Consider the following 18,725-nt stretch of genomic DNA (forward strand, 5'->3'; position numbering starts at 1 on the left):
GCCAGGTCACTGTCAACTTACGAAATTCTCGTTCATCATCCTCATCGCTGGTGTCATATTGCATGTTGAATGTCGCGAATGTATTCCACACATGCAACGAGTGCCACGAAAAAAAAAATGTTCCTCCTTTCCGTCTCTCGCGTTTCACATGCTACTCTTTTGTGGGTCCTCTTCCGCTCCTGTCATTTTTAGGCAGACGGGGGCCGGGTTAATGATGAGGTGCGCGCAATCTGGCCGTGGTTACGGGAGGCGCGGCCTTGTCCCTCTCATTCATGTTAAAAAAAAGAATCCTTGAATTGTGTTTTCTATTCTCTCCTTTTAACAGAAGGTTTATCTTTCAATTTTCTATTTAAAACAATACAGGTTGTAATTCTTTTCTAATAACACTTTAAATTTTATTTCCTGGCAATATAAAAAAAATATATTCTTTCCACCCTTTGGTCAGAGTTCTCTTTAATATATTTCTAAGGGTATAAAAACAGCTTTCTTCACTGTTTGGTCAAATGATTTCCCTTGAATATTCCATTTTTAAGAATGTCAAGGCTAGATTTCCTTGTTTTTTTGTTTCAACTGTGTCAGTAATTGATAACTTTCTTTCCAGCGTTAAATCTTAATTTCAAAGATACAGTAACGAGCAACATATATATTCACTAAGAAATTTAACTTTTTTGTCTTAAGGAGACAACTTTCTCCACAATTTTACTTTCCGGCTAATAAAACCATTAGGGGTAACATCACACAAATACCACCTTTCTCTTTAGCATGGCACCTTCTGTCAAAAACAGAATTCTCATGAGACTGTCACTTTTTTAAAAATAAATACTTTTCTTTAAAACGCCAGCTTTTGCTAATAAAAGATTTCGGTTGAAAACATTATGCTAGCCCTATAATATACATTGCTGCAAATTTCTCCATCTGTCAATAAAACATTTGTCTTTAAAATATCACTTATTACAAATAACGTCTCTCTTGAATATGCCGCCTTTGGCAAACAAAAGTATTTTTATTTACGGTTTAATATATCACAATTTGCCAATGATTGTATTAATGATTGTATTAATGAAAGATGCAATCACTTCCAACTTCACATTTGATTTACGTAAAGCAGCGAACGCGGCACGAAACCTTCCTTATCACGAAAGTAGATCTGTCACCAGATAATGGCCTGACGCGTCTGTTAAAGCAACATACCTTTTACAGATTCAGGCAATCGAAACAGAGCGGTTCTCGGTAATCCATACTTTCATTTGTCGTTTCTATTTTTTCTTCATCTTTTTTCTAATATTATGACACGCTTGTAAAAATGATCACCTCAGGTTTAATTGTCTGTTCTCTCTCTCTCTCTCTCTCTCTCTCTCTCTCTCTCTCTCTCTCTCTCTCTCTCTCTTCCTTTCCGTTGCTTCTAGCTTTTGACAAGCAAGTAAGGATTGTCTTCAAGCACGCAACCGGTGGCGGAGAAACAGAGCATCAAGTACGTACAAAATGCTTTCAATTGTGTTCAAATGAGCGCCATGAAGAAACGACGATCAACACCACACCTGTTGCGTATAGTACTCGACTTGCATCCTCCTCATTTATTCACGATTCTGTGACATATCACAGAAACACAAACTGGTAACTTCAAAGCAGTAAATCTGTACAGCATATGAACAGGTGGCTTAATCTTTCGTCCGTCACACGTGGCCCTCCAACACTGAACTTTGACAGATGCTCTGCCTCTTGCTCGTAAAGGTAGAGACGGAACACTCGAACAGAACACTACACCGGAAGGCGTAACGGACACATCGCCGGCATTCGAAACGTTGAAGAAGACGCCATTCTACAGCCACTGGATATCACAATTTAAAAGAGCGAACTTTTAATTGTTGTTTGACGAAGCACCGTGTCAACGGAAACATAAAAATAACCCAAAATCGAGACTGGACGAATCAAAAGAGAGAGGAAGGCGGGGTGATGTGAGAACGACGATAGGAGTTCTGCAAAACGAAGAAGGACAAGGTCGTCAGTGTTACTCCTCAAAGCGAGAGAGGAGGCTCGAAGGCGGGCGGGGCGAGAGCTCTGGAGACAGACACCCGGGTCTTGTGAGGGTTAAAAGTTGACTGACGAGTCTTCTGTCTCTAAAGTTCTTCGGGTCGGGTGGCATTACTTTTGAAAACTCGTTGGTGACTGGGAAAACTAGAGCGAACAGAGACTTGAACGACGGACGGCGAGGCGCAACGCTCAGCACGATCAGTGTTTTCTCTCTGCAGGTGTTTGCTATTGCTGAGTCGAGTCGGAAATTGAAACAGATTAAGCGATGAGGTTTAAATCACTAAATGAGTTTCACATGTGACATCATCATTTCAGTGACTCGGTTACAAATCATGTTTAATCTGAATGCGTGCGCATACCGCAACTACTCGCATACTACTATGACTCACATATTTAAATCGTCAAACGAGTCTGACATACAAGTACATATTCAGTAACGGAGTTACAAACGGTCTTAATTCGAATACGTGTGAAGGTACTGTAACTACTCGGATATTCTTAGGGGTATCATTTCACTGACCCCAATCAAAGAGCGTCAGCGATATCTAGGATAAAATAATCAATCTCTTACATGTCATAAAAGCAGCTTGAAAGATACTAATATCGCACGAATGTATTTTACGAAATAAAAATTACAACTAATTTATCTTCACCTTTGCCCTTTGGAGGAAGTGTCCCCATAGGATGTTACACTTCTAGTTCTCAGCAAGAGTTTTAGGATGGGGTTGCAAGCCCCAAGACTTTCTCAACTCTCATTGTCATCCCGCTCGCCGTACAATTACACAAAACACATCGTACATAATTCACTGTTTAGGTCAACAGAGGAACAATGGATTTTCAATGACAAATCTGGCCCCGCACCCAACTCTCTTGGGATCGTACTCATATCTCGTTGGTAATGTAATGTGGGTAATCATTGAGCCAAGGGAACCATATATATATATATATATATATATATATATATATATATATATATATATATAATATATATATATATATATATATATATATATATATATATATATATATATATATATATGAGGTTAATGTATATATGTGCATATGTTATTTATGTATGTATGTATGTGTATGTACACCAAACACACACGCATATATATATATATATATATATATATATATATATATATATATATATATATATATAAGAAAGAAAATTTAAGCCTAAATTATGGTAACAAACGATCGCTTGAACTCCGGCTCATCATCGACAAGGTCAGATGTAAACTGTAGTTCATGACGGCATAACCCGTATATTGTCTATTATGTTATACAAATTTCAGAATCTGCATTGGGTTTACATTGAGCAAGTCATAACAACATTTTTAACTCTCGGAATTTTTAACAATGTCAAAAATGATGTCACGAAAACGTTCATTTTCTTGTTCTTAATCAGCCACAACGATCATGGGAATTCATGATAATTCGTTATGAAGCGTAATGAAATAATGCGGCCTTAATTTCCAAGCGAATTAAGGCCATGAAGTTAAACCGCAAAATGACGTCAAAATTGCTTGGTTCACAAAGCATTTGAATTTTTTTTCTTTTTTTATGACGTTGCAAAGCAAGCTTTCTGCCCGTTTAGCATAGTCCCATGTAAAAACAAAAGCAGGTTTCATTGCAGTTTATCAGTATAAAAGATTCGTTTCCTGAAAAAACCTATCTGATCTTTTGCCTACCACTAAATCAACTTCAAAAATAACTAGCTCCCTCTATCTGGAAGAACAACAGTGTTCGTTACGAAATTACTCATTCATTGCATAACATAAAATCTGTTCTTGTTACTTATCTTTCAAACTTAACACAGTACCCATTTGGCAACGACTTAAATTTGTGTGTGTGTGCGTGTGTGTGTTTGTGTGTGTGTATGTGTGTGCGTGTTTGTGTGAATGTGTGTGCAGTATGTGTTTATATACTACATATTCCAATATGCATATAAATGAATATGTGTATGTTTTTTGTAATAAACAGAAAAAATCTCCAACAAGCCCAATATAATTATCATCAACAAGGACGATTAATAGCACTAACATCATTACTGATGTTTAAATGAGCCATTAATGATGTTACTTTTGGCACTGCAAAAAGATTTTGACATTTATAGAGCACTGATCTTAATTCACCAGAAACTTCATAAATAAACAGCCACCAAGCTCATCAGCAAAAGTACAAAATAGCAGTCAACGCCATTCATCAAGACTTTGGAAGTGAGAGTAACAAATAATTAGTTATATGATAAAGACATTGAATTAATCACTCGTCAAACATGAGGGTATATTATACAATAAGGCTTCACATTAACAAAAGTTAACAATAATTGTTGAGATACAGAAGGCAGTCTGGTTCTAATCAAAAGTTCACAATAAGTATTATGGCATGCAAGAGAGGTAGACTTCAAGTAGATCAACAGGTCTCACGAACATTATGGTAGGTAAGAAGACGAGGAGAATGAAGTCACACTTTAAAATTATTGATCAAAAGGCCAAATAAAATAATAGATGGAAAAATCAGACTGAATATATTGATCAAAATGCAAAGTAAATTTCAGAATAATTGAGTAAGACTTTAGGCTGATCAATAAATCAAATAAATATCTTATTTACAATGCCAGGACTTAAATAAATCGATTAAATAAATCCAAGTTTTACACTAACCAGTTGAGAAGAATGATACTTCAGTCTTGATTGCTTAACTCATTTTGTCACCTTCCAGGAACGAGTTTTCCCAGGTAACTGACACCTAATAATCGATCCTTCACGTCCTATTCAATCCTCAGGGGTATAGTATTTAGAACCCTGAGATTTAGGTTCAGTATTTTCCATCTCTTGCCGTCCTCATCCTTAATTTTATGGAACGTGTAGTTATGCAGTTTCACCACCACCTCTTTTTACATATCTCATATATATATATATATATATATATATATATATATATATATATATATATATATATACTCTTCTATATATATATATATATATATATATATATATATATATATATGTATATATGTACATATATATATATATATATATATAATATATAATAATGTGTGTGGGTGGGTGTGTGTGTGTGTGTATTCTACCACAGGAATACATATAACTTGTATCACGAGAAAAACAACGTGATATACAATCAGAGAATATCATTACGAGGAAAGTGACAGAACGGAGGGAAATATATATATATATATATATGTATGTATGTATGTATGTATGTATGCATGCATGCATGTGTGTATGTATGAATGTTATATATACATATATATATGCAGCCAAAAATGGACATTGAAATCGGAAATGTAAAACGCATAACAAAACTGCTCCTCGTTATAAGACCCAAGCGCCCAGCAGAGGGCTCCCTCCACTCAAATTGGAAGCCACAACGATCCTGCCCTAACGACAGCGGAGGCGGCCACAAATGCCGTTGAACAAGCCATCGCCAGGCTCGAATTACTGACTTACGTAACATGCTGACCTCTACTACACCGCCCGACAAGCGAAGAAGAGACGGACGGCAACCAAAGAAAAAATAAGTATTTGTCTCTTAGGAGCAAACTGACGGGGAAAGAGGATAGTATTAGTGGAGTAGGTCTGGAGGATAAGGTGTTTTGTCTGATGGGATGGTTGAGGGGCGGGGTATAAAATGGGAGGGTCAGGCTGGGGTGGAGTAGGGTGTTTAAGGATTTGAGAATAGTGTTATAAGGACTAGGCAGAAAAGACCAGGCATGATAAGCCTTCATAAGAATGTCTGCATACACGTTTCTAGATCAGTATTTCTAATTCCTTAAATTAAGGAAAATATTCTGACCAAATATTTGTTTGCGAATTCAGAAATGCAATCATAAAACCAGTGTCAATCAAATTTGTTGCAAATAACCTTGTTACATCCAAGATTCATTTGCCAATGAAAGTCACTATTTAAACTTCTGGTTCTTTTTTTATAGCTAGTTACTATATCATCTGCAGTCTAGTCTTCGCGTTGCTCTTTCTCTTTATTGACATATGGTCATGTGCTGTGGAAACTTGCTCTTGAAATTAATAGTTTTCAATGCTTGTTTCCCATGCAAACGCGCTCGTTACGATTCAGCCTACAAACTATTGAAACAATCAACACACCGGCCAGTGTCCGTTATCAACTCTGTGCCACCGCTATTCACAACTGTTTTCTAGTCTCCTCTACAATAAAATGTCCTTTCTCCCCTTTCACTCTATCTGCAGTTTCGGTCCAGACCCATTTCCCCTCCCATTACTAACCACAGAGTCATAGAAGGCTTCCCTTTGCTCAGCCATGGTAGCTTACTCCCGAGCTCTTTCAGCATGAAACCACAAAAACCTCTTATAGAGGTTATCCCTTTTCACTTTTAAGTACGGCGTCAGTGACCCTGGTAGTTGTGATGGCGGGCAGCTTACAATCAATCACTTTCGAGTAAACCCTGAGGGAGGGTATCACTTACAACGTGCCTTGTGAGATGCATTGTAGACGCACCACAGATTCCTTGCAGCCGTCCCTCTTAGGTTTCAGTTCCACTGTTTTCTGCCTTTTATTCATCACACATTCCCTTTGGTCTCTTTTCGCTTAGTCGTTTTTTAACTTAACCTTTATTCAGTTTCGACTGTCATTAAAGCACACATCTTTGCGGTGAGCCCTATAAGTTTAGAAATGTGACTCACTGACTCCATTAAAATAATAAAATAATAATAGCCTACAAGACTAATGAGAGTGTAGAGGTCAGCTGCAATTAGTGAGGATTAAAGCCGCGTTTGTTCAAAGTACATGCCAGCCGATAAAGAAATAATCACACTTTTCCCAAAGATTAGAGAAACAAAGAGACGAGACGTGATCAAACTGGGCTGTTCAGAAAACGTGAAAATCAAGAAGAATATCTAGGGGGGTTTTGCAGAAAGGAGAAATGAAATGATGATACTCATATTCAACAAGCACTATGTTCGTTACAACAGAAAACGTTTCTTTAGGTATTCCATGATAAGCCAAGAAAATGCAACAATAATAATATAATTTTGAAACGAATGGTCAGCTTCGGATTAAGGAGAGAGAGAGAGAGAGAGATAGAGAGAGAGAGAGATGAGAACACTATTTATAAAGGAAACTGAAGATCGTTAAGAGAAAGTATGAGGAAGAAAGAGGAAAAATAGACTAACTAACGATATCCTAATGATAGGGAATACAAAAAAGCCAGCCCCGAGAATACCTGAACCACAGGTATTTGATAGTGTCCGGAAAACAGGTAATACCAGATAGATGGTGGAGGCGGAGGAGAAAGGAAGAGAAAAAGAGAAAAGAAGAAAGGAGGCGGGTTGAAAACAAAGATTTAGAAGCAAAGATGGCATTATAAAAGGAAAAAAAAAAAAATATATATATATATATATATATATATATATATATATATATATATATATATATATATATATATATATATATATATACTCTTTCATATATATAAGAGGAGGAGAGAGAGAGAGAAGAGAGAGAACTGCACGGAACCAAATTACCACAAAACTAATTTTAAAAATATACATGAATACCATTTTAGTTACGCACGGGCATAAGTTGCTAGTACTCATTTCACAAAGAAAATGTCCTGAAGTGTCACAATTCTCACAGGAATAACGCCATATGGCCAGAGCTGCCTTACCCAGAAGGTCTAGTTAAAAAAAGACGGGTCCTGAATAAATAATTCGCATAAGCGATAAAACTAGTTTTTGACCTGCCGGTCCAGTTTTGAATTCTCGATTTTCTCATTTACATCGGCTCGATTTCGTTGTCTGGTCTTGTTCGACAAAAATCAATTGAGTTTTCTATCTGATTCTGGTTTGGTTCCATAGACGTACAGGATTATAATGAATGATGAGAATAATAATCATACTAATAATTTCACGCTGAAAAGTACCAAAAGAACGTTTTTAAGCAAAGATCACCACCGTAGCTTCAGTAAAACTTGTTTTCGGTTGAAGAAGTTATTTATTTTTTCCAGGTTTCAGTAGCGAAGCATTACTCAATCTTGGTTTCTTTTCAATAATAAATGACAACGCTACTGAAATCATCTGTGTTTTGCTTTTATCCAAATGTACTAGACATAAAGTATTTACAGATATAGAAAACATTTTTTACGATACTGTTATCTCGCAGTTTACTATAAACTGGTTCCTTTAAAAGTTGATGAACTTTAAGATATCTACCGTTAATACTCTTAATATTAATATATGATGTTCAAATTACTAAAACCTCTAAAGTTCACTGATTTATCCTTTAACCATGTTACTTTTACGTATCTTATGGCGTTTGACCTAAGTGCTTGGCAGGTTGTCTGGTATCTTTACGAAGGCTGACTGATTGATTGGTTTCTGTAGATTCACGTCAAAATAACATTTGTTGTCGACTTTTAAAAATATCTGTTTCATCTGAATATTTAAAAAAAAATCATGAAAGTCTGACAAAAAATACAAATTTCATAAACTATTCATGCGCTATACATACTTCATGAATATGTTTACGTCTTACATCCATAATGGAAAAATTCATAGAAATTTACATAACTATCTTCCTCGGCGATCCTGAACATACAACATTCTCCATGGGTACCATGGAGACAAGGTAGCTACCTTCCTCATCCCGGCACTCTGAAACCAATACGACGAGACTTTTGGAGGGTATTCGGGTATGGTGGAATGGCACTACGGGATAAAAATCCCGGAAGCAATGACAATGTGTTGAGAACATCCATAGAAAACTTCATGTCTATCAATAAAAGAAGGCAATGAATAGTAAGCACATATCCATGTATAGACATGCTTGAAGAAAACGGATGCATATGTATGCATGTATGTATGATTACATGACATATTCTCTCCTTTTCCTTTGCAGACTAAGTAAGGACCTATTATTTTCCTCGTTTGGTTTTCGTTTTTCCTTCAGACAAGGACTCGTTAACCCGCCAGCCTAGTCATCTCTTGCTTACATGAAATTCGAGATGAGAATTCATTTCCATAGAAGTCTTTTCCTCATACAAAATAGCATTAAATCTTCACCAATTTATGAAAAGTTCCAAAATTTTTATTTTGCAACGCGAACATGAGTTTAATAATTGGATACGTATTGGGTAATCTCATGTTAAAATTAAATTACATGCTGCAGAACATCATTTAAAGCAATTTTAACAGGTGTCAAAAGAAATGTTAAAAAAGATGATGATCTACGAAACATTCTCGAAACAAAAACACCTACAACCTAACTCTTGAAATTTTCTTTTGTAAATTTGCCTAGCGTTTCCAATTTCCCTTTAGTTTTACGTCATGCATACCGATTCACAAAATACATAGAAAAGAAAACGGGTAGTGGTTTTCAGTTACATACCAGAAGAGAACATGAGAACATTAATGAAACTGAAAGCTGGATAATTAAATTAATCTCTGTGCATAAACACAGTGCAATATTTCCTCTCTCTTTCTCAATAACAGTAGCCAAAACCCTGATAGTTTTTTTATGTACTCGTAAGTCAAGACAATAATTCAGTATTGAAATGCCCTAGCACGAGATACCTAAATAAAAGATGGTGCAATAACAGAACGAGGGGGAGAAAAAAAAGTTGGTAACACACATGGTCTATTCGCCAAGGATTATGTAGAGGCGACAAAGCGACAATTTCAGGAGAGAGATCTTCTTCTGCCTTCCCGTTATTGGCGACCGCTGGCAGCTAAACCCGTATCTATTTACGTTGCACGCGCTGGGGTCGGATTTCCAACTGGCACTAAGGTCGATTTCCCCCTCGGTCCACGCTGAATATTAGACCTTCATGATAAGTTTACCTCGGAAGTGGCAACAGAGGCCATTCCACCCTACATTATCACTGAATCATACGCCATATCAGCTGATCCATAGATTAGACCCATTCTTCGAGTCATACATCCCTTCCTTGTTTTTTATGTTTCACCTCTTGGCTAAAATATGATGATATAACGAGGTATACGATTACATAAATTGAACGTCAAACGTCTTGAGCTATAAAACAAAAGTTTACGTCGTAATTTTTGTTTACCGAATTACAATAACTTACTCTTGACAAATGTTGAGGAACACCGACTAAATCCAAATTAATCTTATTTCTAAACCTGACGTGAACGCGAATTGGAGACGCATCTAAGCACTAAAAATCCTTTAGGAATTTCAGACAAAATGTACTTCAGTTATTTCTCTGCGTTGTTGTAGAAAAGAAAACTATTAAAGAAAAAACGATATTATATTCCTCCGAAAGAGCCAGGAAGACTTAAAAATGCACTGAAGAGATCATTTGCATGAACCAAAGATGAACTCTTTGAGAACATTCTTCCCCGTGCCCAAATAAAATGGACTGAGATATTCAATTCAAATAAAACGAAGAAAAAACGAAATTTCTAAGGTTCGCGTTTCGCTGCTTCTGAGAAAAATATCTCACTCTTGTTAAACAACTTGAGTGTAGAGTTCCACTCTCCCATTTCCTTACGTGACATAAATTCACGACTTAATGAAATAGGACTAAGTGTAGAAAATGTCGTACTTTAAAAAATTTTAAAATTTCGATTAAATAATAAAAAAATATACTACATCAGTATGAAAAGTCTTTAATACATAATGAACTTTAATTCTACAAGTTCAATCCTTTCCGACACAAACACTTACACAAGCACATACACACACATTTATATATATATACACAAATATATATGCATATATATATACATAATATATATATTGATTAAAAAGTAGGCCGAGACAGCAATCTTCTTGAGTCTTTAAAAAAATCTGGTGTGGCGTGATCTGTCTATAACGAATCCAAAATACCTCTGAAACAATGTCCTTTGGACCTTGAGTAAACACTCTGAACCAAGCTAACTGACTTAGGAACAAATCGTGTTGGAATTTAGAATCTAGTTTCTTGATGCTGAATATTTCTCTGAGTGCAGCACACTGAAACAGAACCGGATCACACTTTTTGCAATATAATTTTATAAACTTCCGAATAGTCTTCAGACCTTTTTCCCCCCAAAAAATCTCCAAAATTAATCTCCCTTTTTCCCATTAAAGAGGAGGCATTTTCCTTTAAAATCAACTAATGTGGTAAACATTAACACGAGGTCAGGGCTAATTGGCAACCAAGAACTTGAAATATGTTTTGAAGAGAGAATTTTTTCCTACAAATAGAAGTATTTACCTCTGAATTATTAAAATTCCAAACATATACCTGAATATGATACAGAGGTTGAAGCGAGAGTAATAAATATGCAGAAGTATTCCTTTAGCGTGTAACAGCAAAAGTCTACCAATAAAAAAACTACTCTCGGACTTCCCGCCGTGCAGCCCAGGGCTATCCTTTATAACCAGTAGCCCCTGCACATGAACTTCCGGACGGTATATAACTTTCCAAGGCTGGGGCTTGTCATCTAGACCATTTCTTATATTGGTTCTGAGGGAAATGTGTTAACTAGGTGAGTCTTCTTAAGATTGGTATATCCTTATGAAACCCATTACAGTGACGCGGAAAATCGAGAATCACTAAAAAAACGCCAAAGCGGAGATTAATTCCAATTGTCTAAACAATTCAAAACAAAAGAATACATACATTATGGCAAAATAATGACAGCACTTAGAAAGCGAGACAGGCCAAATACCATCCTATATGTAATAAATTTCTAAATAAATTACTAGCTAAATTACAAGCTATTAAGAGTACATACTTCAGTTCTTGCAAGCGGTCATATACGATGGCTATCGTATTTAGGCACGTGATTACATCAACTGTAATTATTTGCCTTTGCAATCAGGGCATGTCACGCGAAAAAGGATTAAATTAAAAGTTGAGTGCATTCTTTTTTTCTGGTGGGGAAATTGCGATTCAGAATTTCAAGAAATATTCTTATGGAACATAACATAAGTGAACTTGATTCTGTTTCACCGCTGAGAGATAGGACTAGGGAAATACCTAAGAAATGAGGACTTTTATACAAACATAAAATCATTCCAGTATCGGTTCTTTTCTATAACCTGTCTTTAGCTTCTGACGAGTTGCTACCCCATTTCCTTTGTTCCCAGTAACTTATTCTGCGTATAAGATGGCCAAGCTGGACTTTCTTTTAAAAAAATGAAGGCTACAGTAGAGCCAAAATAATTAAGAATGGTATACATCCCATCCTAAGAGCATCTTCAATGATGAAAAAAAAAAGAAGGGCGCTGAAATATTTCCACAACGAAGATTATTTATTGAGAGGTTTGTGACTTTTTGCCCTAAACTGGCTATATAACAATTACAAACAATCCCATTGGTTCTGTATCAACTACCTATGTTGAAAATTTTCTACTTGACAAGAATTCACGAGGAATCTTGTCTTCATAACAATTAATCGCCAGGCATCCCGTGTTTATAATAAATACCCACACTGTTCACTGGCTATGTAACATATACCCGTAAGGAATCCTGCCTCCATCACAAATAACTCCAAGGAACACTTACTATTTAGGTGGTTCCCGCAAAGAAAACTCCCTATAATAACAAATGTTCACAAAGAATTCCGTCTACATAATTCCCAAAACAGTTGGTTCTGATCTCTTACAACGAACCTGTCTACATAAACACCCATAAGGTATCTTGTTTATCTACAAAATGCCCATAAGAAACACTGGATAAATAACAGATACTCGTAAAGACTCTTGTCTTTATAATAACTTCCAAAGCAGTTTATCTTTATCATTTTTTTCCTTCTTAACGAAGGAGACAGAAGGGAATTACATAGCCAAGTCTACAGCTGGCAGTAAAGCGTCCCGAAAGAATTTTCCTGACAGGTTAATGGCGATATCGAGACCAGGGCGAAATGGCTGTTCTCATATTTCACTCGAAGGTTATTTAAGATTCTCCGTATTCGGTTCCTCTTTGTATGCTGTTTCTCTTGCAGTTCCACAAGTCCTTTTCATTTCATTCATCTTCTCCTAGGCTTCGATATTTTCTTTTTGTTTTATGGTACAGCACAGGGTTACATAATACTTGTGCGTGCACGTATTATATATATATATATATATATATATATATATATATATATATATATATATATATATATATATATATATACTATTTTAGTTTTGTTCTTGAATGTGACCACATTTTCAGGGATAAGGTATTTGCAAAATGTTTCATTATTATTATTTTTTTCGCTTTGTTAACCGTAATCTTACTTCTGCATCAATCGTTAATTATTTTCTAAAGCCTCCCACCCACTGCCTTCTTAATCCTTGGCAGAAAGCATAGGGGTACCTTAAAAATCTGGTTTCTGTCGTCCCTTAGCAAACAAGAGCGATAGGTGAGAAAATAAAAGCTAATTTTGAGGTAGTAGTTTCGTTTTTTTTTTCTTCTTAACGTTCGTGTGCAGCACACGGGAATAGCGACCTCATCACAAATTTCAATGCACAGGAAGCAGCAACATGCCCTAACGGTTTGGCAAGGGTTCAAAACTGGGAAAGAGAAGACAAAAGGGTAAGCTGAGCGTTTATATACACAGTAATATATTATTAAGAATGATTTTAAACTAGTGTGCCTGTCCAGTTGAAAATAAAGGAAATATTCGAGTCATTATGACGTAAGTATCAAGGACATTATGCTGCTCTTCAAGTTCATAACAATTTGAGACAATTAAACGCTCAGTTCATTAACCGTAGACTATCTGTTACACACAGAAGAATATATGAATACACACTGCATTTTCCCTAGAAGATTTATGTCGAGTAAAAAAATTTTTGTGATAAGCTAAGGAATAACACTACAGTACAGTGCCTCCACATTAACATGAAAATTCCAGGATTCTGAAACGTTTCCTATCTCGTAGACGCATCGATTCTCGCAATTCAATAAGAATGTGATTTTAAGGCTTAGTTGTATTGATTCCATAAACTAATCTATGAAAATTATATTTCAAGGAAAGCCTTTTCTCCAACCTCTCAAGTATGACTGATTTTCAGCGGTAAAAGAAAAATGATTCATCAGACAAAAATTATATACATACACAACTCAGCAAGGCGCACAAACACATATATAAATGTATATATATATATATATATATATATATATATATATATATATATATATACACATAGCATATATATATATTGTGTGTGTGTGTGTGTACACGTACAATATATACACGCGTGCATGAACGTAAATGTTTATGCTGGGAAGAGTGAAGTGTAAGGGGAGGAAGACTCGAAGCACAAATAAGCAATGAGAACTCACTCATAATTTATGCTTCAGTTTAGTTTATAAAACTTATGATGTTCCCATTTTCAGTCATTAAGTGCAATTACAAAATGTTAACTGATGAGAAACGAAATATGGCTGAACCCCGGATTTTGGGGATAGGAGTAGATTTCAAAGCATGAGTCGGTTTTTGTTTATTCATTCTTTTTGCCACTGTAGGTTCATGGAACATCATAATTCAAGTAATTCGGGTCTGCGGACTCAAACAGTGAACTAACTAAACATTTTTTTTATTAAAATAATTGCAATGTGATAAAATCACTTTATAATTATGAAAATATAATTGGTATTATAAGTATATATATACATATTACATATATATGTATGTATGAATGCATGTATACAGAGTATTTTGACATGAAACTTCCTGGCCTTCTTTGTTTCACTTGCTCGTGACTAAATACTTTTGCGCTATATCGTTGTTGTATGATAGTCGTGTATATAATATATATAATATATATATATATATATATATATATATATATATATATATATATATATATATATATATAATATATATATTTATATATATATATAATATAATATAATATATATATATATATATATATATATATATATATATATATATATATATATATATATATATAATATAATATATAGATATATATATATATATATATATATATATATATATATATATATATATATATATATATATATATATATATATATATATACATACATATATATATTTAATTACTTCATAAGCATGTGAACAGATGTAATCTCTCCTGTCCTTAAGAGAGATAATATAGGCTGTTTAAATTGACTTTCCTCAGAGTTATTCACCTGAGTACTGATAAGAACATTAAACCAGGAGCATGACTTGTGACAAAGCAACAAGAAATGAATCTTAAGAATCATACTTGAAGATAGAGCAACGAAATAGCAGTAAAGTACCCTAAAGTCTAAGTGAGCATTCCTGCACTTATACAAAAAGAAATGTACTGATCAGGTAAATGTAATACAGCAATGCATTTCCCCTTGCATTTTGGAATCTTGTCAGACGGATGAATCTTAATTTAGATATCAAATTTCGCAGACTGGAATTGGACCACACGCTTTCTCCCTAACTCTCATACACACAAACAACTGGAAACTGTAAAACACTGAATAATTGAGAGGAATTACCAACTCTTAACATGAGTAAAGAACAATAAAATACTGTTTGTTAATACGAAAATCTTTATTTGCATATAGCAAATAAATGACACACTTCCAATTGTTGATCAAAGTACGGAAGGCATATAACAATTTACCCATTAGAATATTAAAACTACGATTTGCACACTTAAATCAACATTGGGACATTAAGAGACTAGGCTGGAGGGGACGGGAAGGAGAAGAAGAGAGGGGACAGGGGGGAGGGAATTTCACCCCGGGGTTTTCCTGTAGTCGAGGGACCTCAGGGAAGGAAGAAAGATACCCGACACCGTGGGCACGGCAGAAGGTGTGCCAGCACGCAGTGCCTCCGGATATTTTTGGCCCGTGCCGGTAGGGGAGGGTGCAAGGTAGCAGGTTCGGGAAGTCTGTGTGAGTACGTGTTTCTGTGTGTGAGTGTGTGTGTGTGTGTGTGTGTTTTTTTTTGTGTGTACGTGTATGAGAAATGATCTTTTTTTCATGTGAGAAAGGAAGGTAGAAATAAAGCTTACCACTCATAATTATTCCTCCACACTCCGGGGGATAATGAGATGTAATTAGAGGTATAGATTAATGACCTCTTCAAAACGCGCAATAAGATTTTGTATTTTAAAATTCAGGTAGTCAGAAAATATTTCCCGAATTTTTCCATGTTTATCAGTCTGTCATTACACACATCTATATTATTCACATACATACATATACACACGCAGACACATACACATATACTGTATATATATATATATATACATACATACATATATACATATAGAGTGTGTGTGTGTGTGTGTATATATGTAAAACACGCATACACACTCTTCAACTTTTATACCAACTTTTCTTAACGTACCCCCTCAAAGGTTGTACGCTGCCCTATACCTATTCTTTTGTCCACGCCCACACTTTTGGCATCTATCCACTCTCTCTCTCACTCCCTCCCTCACTCTTTCCTTGAAATATTCTCTCTCTCTCTCTCTCTCTCTCTCTCTCTCTCTCTCTCTCTCTCTCTCTCTCTCTCTCTCTCTCTCTCTGTGCTGTTGAATTGTTCTTAAAATATCGATGAGGTTTTATTTGAATCTCTTCCAATTCCCGATTAAACATTAATTAAGAATCAATATATTCCCTTCCAATTATTTGATAAGGTTTTAAGAAATCTCCAAGGCTCATTGTGTTATGTGCATTATATCCATTGACAAATATACAGTAACCTGAAACGGAACTATGTCGCAACCACTCCCTGTTTATAATTTCATAGCATCAAGTAATTCTATACTTACGTATGTACATACTAAAGAGAGGGAAAGAGAGAGGCATCAAATATTTCACCTTTGTCTCATTTTTAATGCGATTACTGTACCACACCATTAAGTTTACATCCATGCACGGTGAGCCCAATTCAAGTGTGCTAGTGAAAGCTGATCTGAATGACCCTCGAGAGAGGCAGCTTTCAGTGAGCTATTGTCGTCACAGGATCAAGAGGGGTAAGGACCCTTTATAAGACCCACGATAACCGGACAGTAGTGACCTCTTTCGCGAAGGAAGGATTAAGCAGGACTCTTTATGGGGTACACAATAGGAAACACTACATTTTGGATGGTATTACTTCTTAAGTGTAAAGAGGATTGGAAAGCGGGCCCAATATAGGATTTTGGTTGAAATGCACCAACATTAAGGACCAAAAGATCAGGAATCAGGGTATATTCTCGCCTCCCCATATTTAGATTTACGGAATCCTCTGGGAGAAGTGGGGTGGGGGGCTGGGGGCATTTCAGTGGGGGACCATGGTCAAAAAGGTACTGGAGCTAGGATGTCATGAAGGGATCATAATATCCTACCTTCACGGACAACGCGTGTCTGGACTTGTGTTTGCTGTCGAACACTTGACTGCTGCATAGTGCTGCTGCTGCTTGTTTGCTGCATGGAGGTCTGCTGCCTCACCACCTGATGCTGCTGCTGCTGAGACATGGTGATTGCTGTGTTTCGGTGGTGGTCGAGAAAAGGGACGAACAGTCACAGGTATTACTACGAACTTTCTGAAAAGCACTGATTGGGCGAAAAGCACCGAAAGCGACTGACTGAGGGATCCACTAAGAAGGAAAAGAGTTCTGCTTTTCCTTCAACTACAACCAGAGGGAGAGGTTCAACTGGGAAAACTTTCTAACAAGCACTGCAGAAGCCAAGTTTTGCTGCTGGATATCTTTTGCTTTGAGATGTTCTGGGGTCGAGAATTGTCAACTAAATGCCACTGACTATAGGACTGCTCGCATAATAAATAGAAGAAGCGGGAGATGAATTTATAATATGCTAGCACCCCTTGAGTCAGGCAGCCCCATTTAGCACACCCTCGCCTCCGAACTCTTCGGGGCGAAATGATGACGGCAGATTCAGAAGGGCCCCCCTGCTTGGCACTCGGGGTGCCTCGGCGCCACTCGGGTCCTGGTGCCACTTTTAGAAAAGGGCTGTGACGTCACAGGGGGAACAACCAGAGGAGAGCCCACCAACATGAAAGTACCAGAACTCTGAGAAGACAAAAGAAGTCGGAAAAAACAGTAAAACATGAACCTAAATCGCTTTTTCGAAAAACGCGTGGAACGATAAAGAATGGCCCCTTCCTAAAATCAAGCAGCGAAATAAACAATATTCGAAGAAAACGGACACTCAAAATGGAATCCAAGGAACGCGAAACAAGGAGAAGAGGGCTCGAGCGGGAACAGAGGTAAAAAAAAAAAAAAATCAACGCACACCGGACACTCATTCATCTTACAAAACGGTGCAGAGGAAAGGAAAGGCGGTGGGCACTGTAGTGGAGGAGGAAATGATTTCAGATGAAATGGCGTTTAAAATAACCATGAGGAGAAAATGATTCAAGAGAGATGACTTAACATTACGAAATGGCGGACGGAGGGACTAATTCGCGCGGGCACATTTCTTGATCTGGTCATGACATCATAAGCGAAAAAGACAGTTCTCACGTAAGACAAACGCGTTGGGGTACGGGTAAAGCACGATTACTCATAATGTCATGGAAATTACCTCAATGACGATGGATACGATAATAAAGTCCTTTGTATCATCTTGAACCTTCGGAAATTGTCACTAATTATGATTAAGAGGGCAAGAAATAGCTTCCCATTATGAGGAGAAAATGCGGATTTTTTCAGTTTAAAAATAAAGGAGCGTACAGCACATTGTGGGACTTGGAATTCTTAGTAACTTGATAAGT

The 18,725-nt window shown here is 36.3% G+C and overlaps 1 protein-coding gene across 1 annotated transcript in view; it reads right to left on the bottom strand.

Moving 5' to 3' along the window:
* The window catches only part of sls (sallimus), a 177,595-nt gene extending 159,719 nt beyond the window's left edge, over positions 1-17,876 (bottom strand). Inside the window, 1 exon segment of the mRNA XM_067101056.1 lies at positions 17,338-17,876. Within this exon segment, the coding sequence (XP_066957157.1) occupies positions 17,338-17,467 (130 nt within the window). The 5' untranslated portion in view covers positions 17,468-17,876.
* Between the last annotated feature and the right edge of the window lie 849 nt (positions 17,877-18,725).

The sequence above is a fragment of the Macrobrachium rosenbergii genome, chromosome 56 (assembly GCF_040412425.1).
Source record: "Macrobrachium rosenbergii isolate ZJJX-2024 chromosome 56, ASM4041242v1, whole genome shotgun sequence".
Lineage (NCBI taxonomy): Eukaryota > Metazoa > Arthropoda > Malacostraca > Decapoda > Palaemonidae > Macrobrachium > Macrobrachium rosenbergii.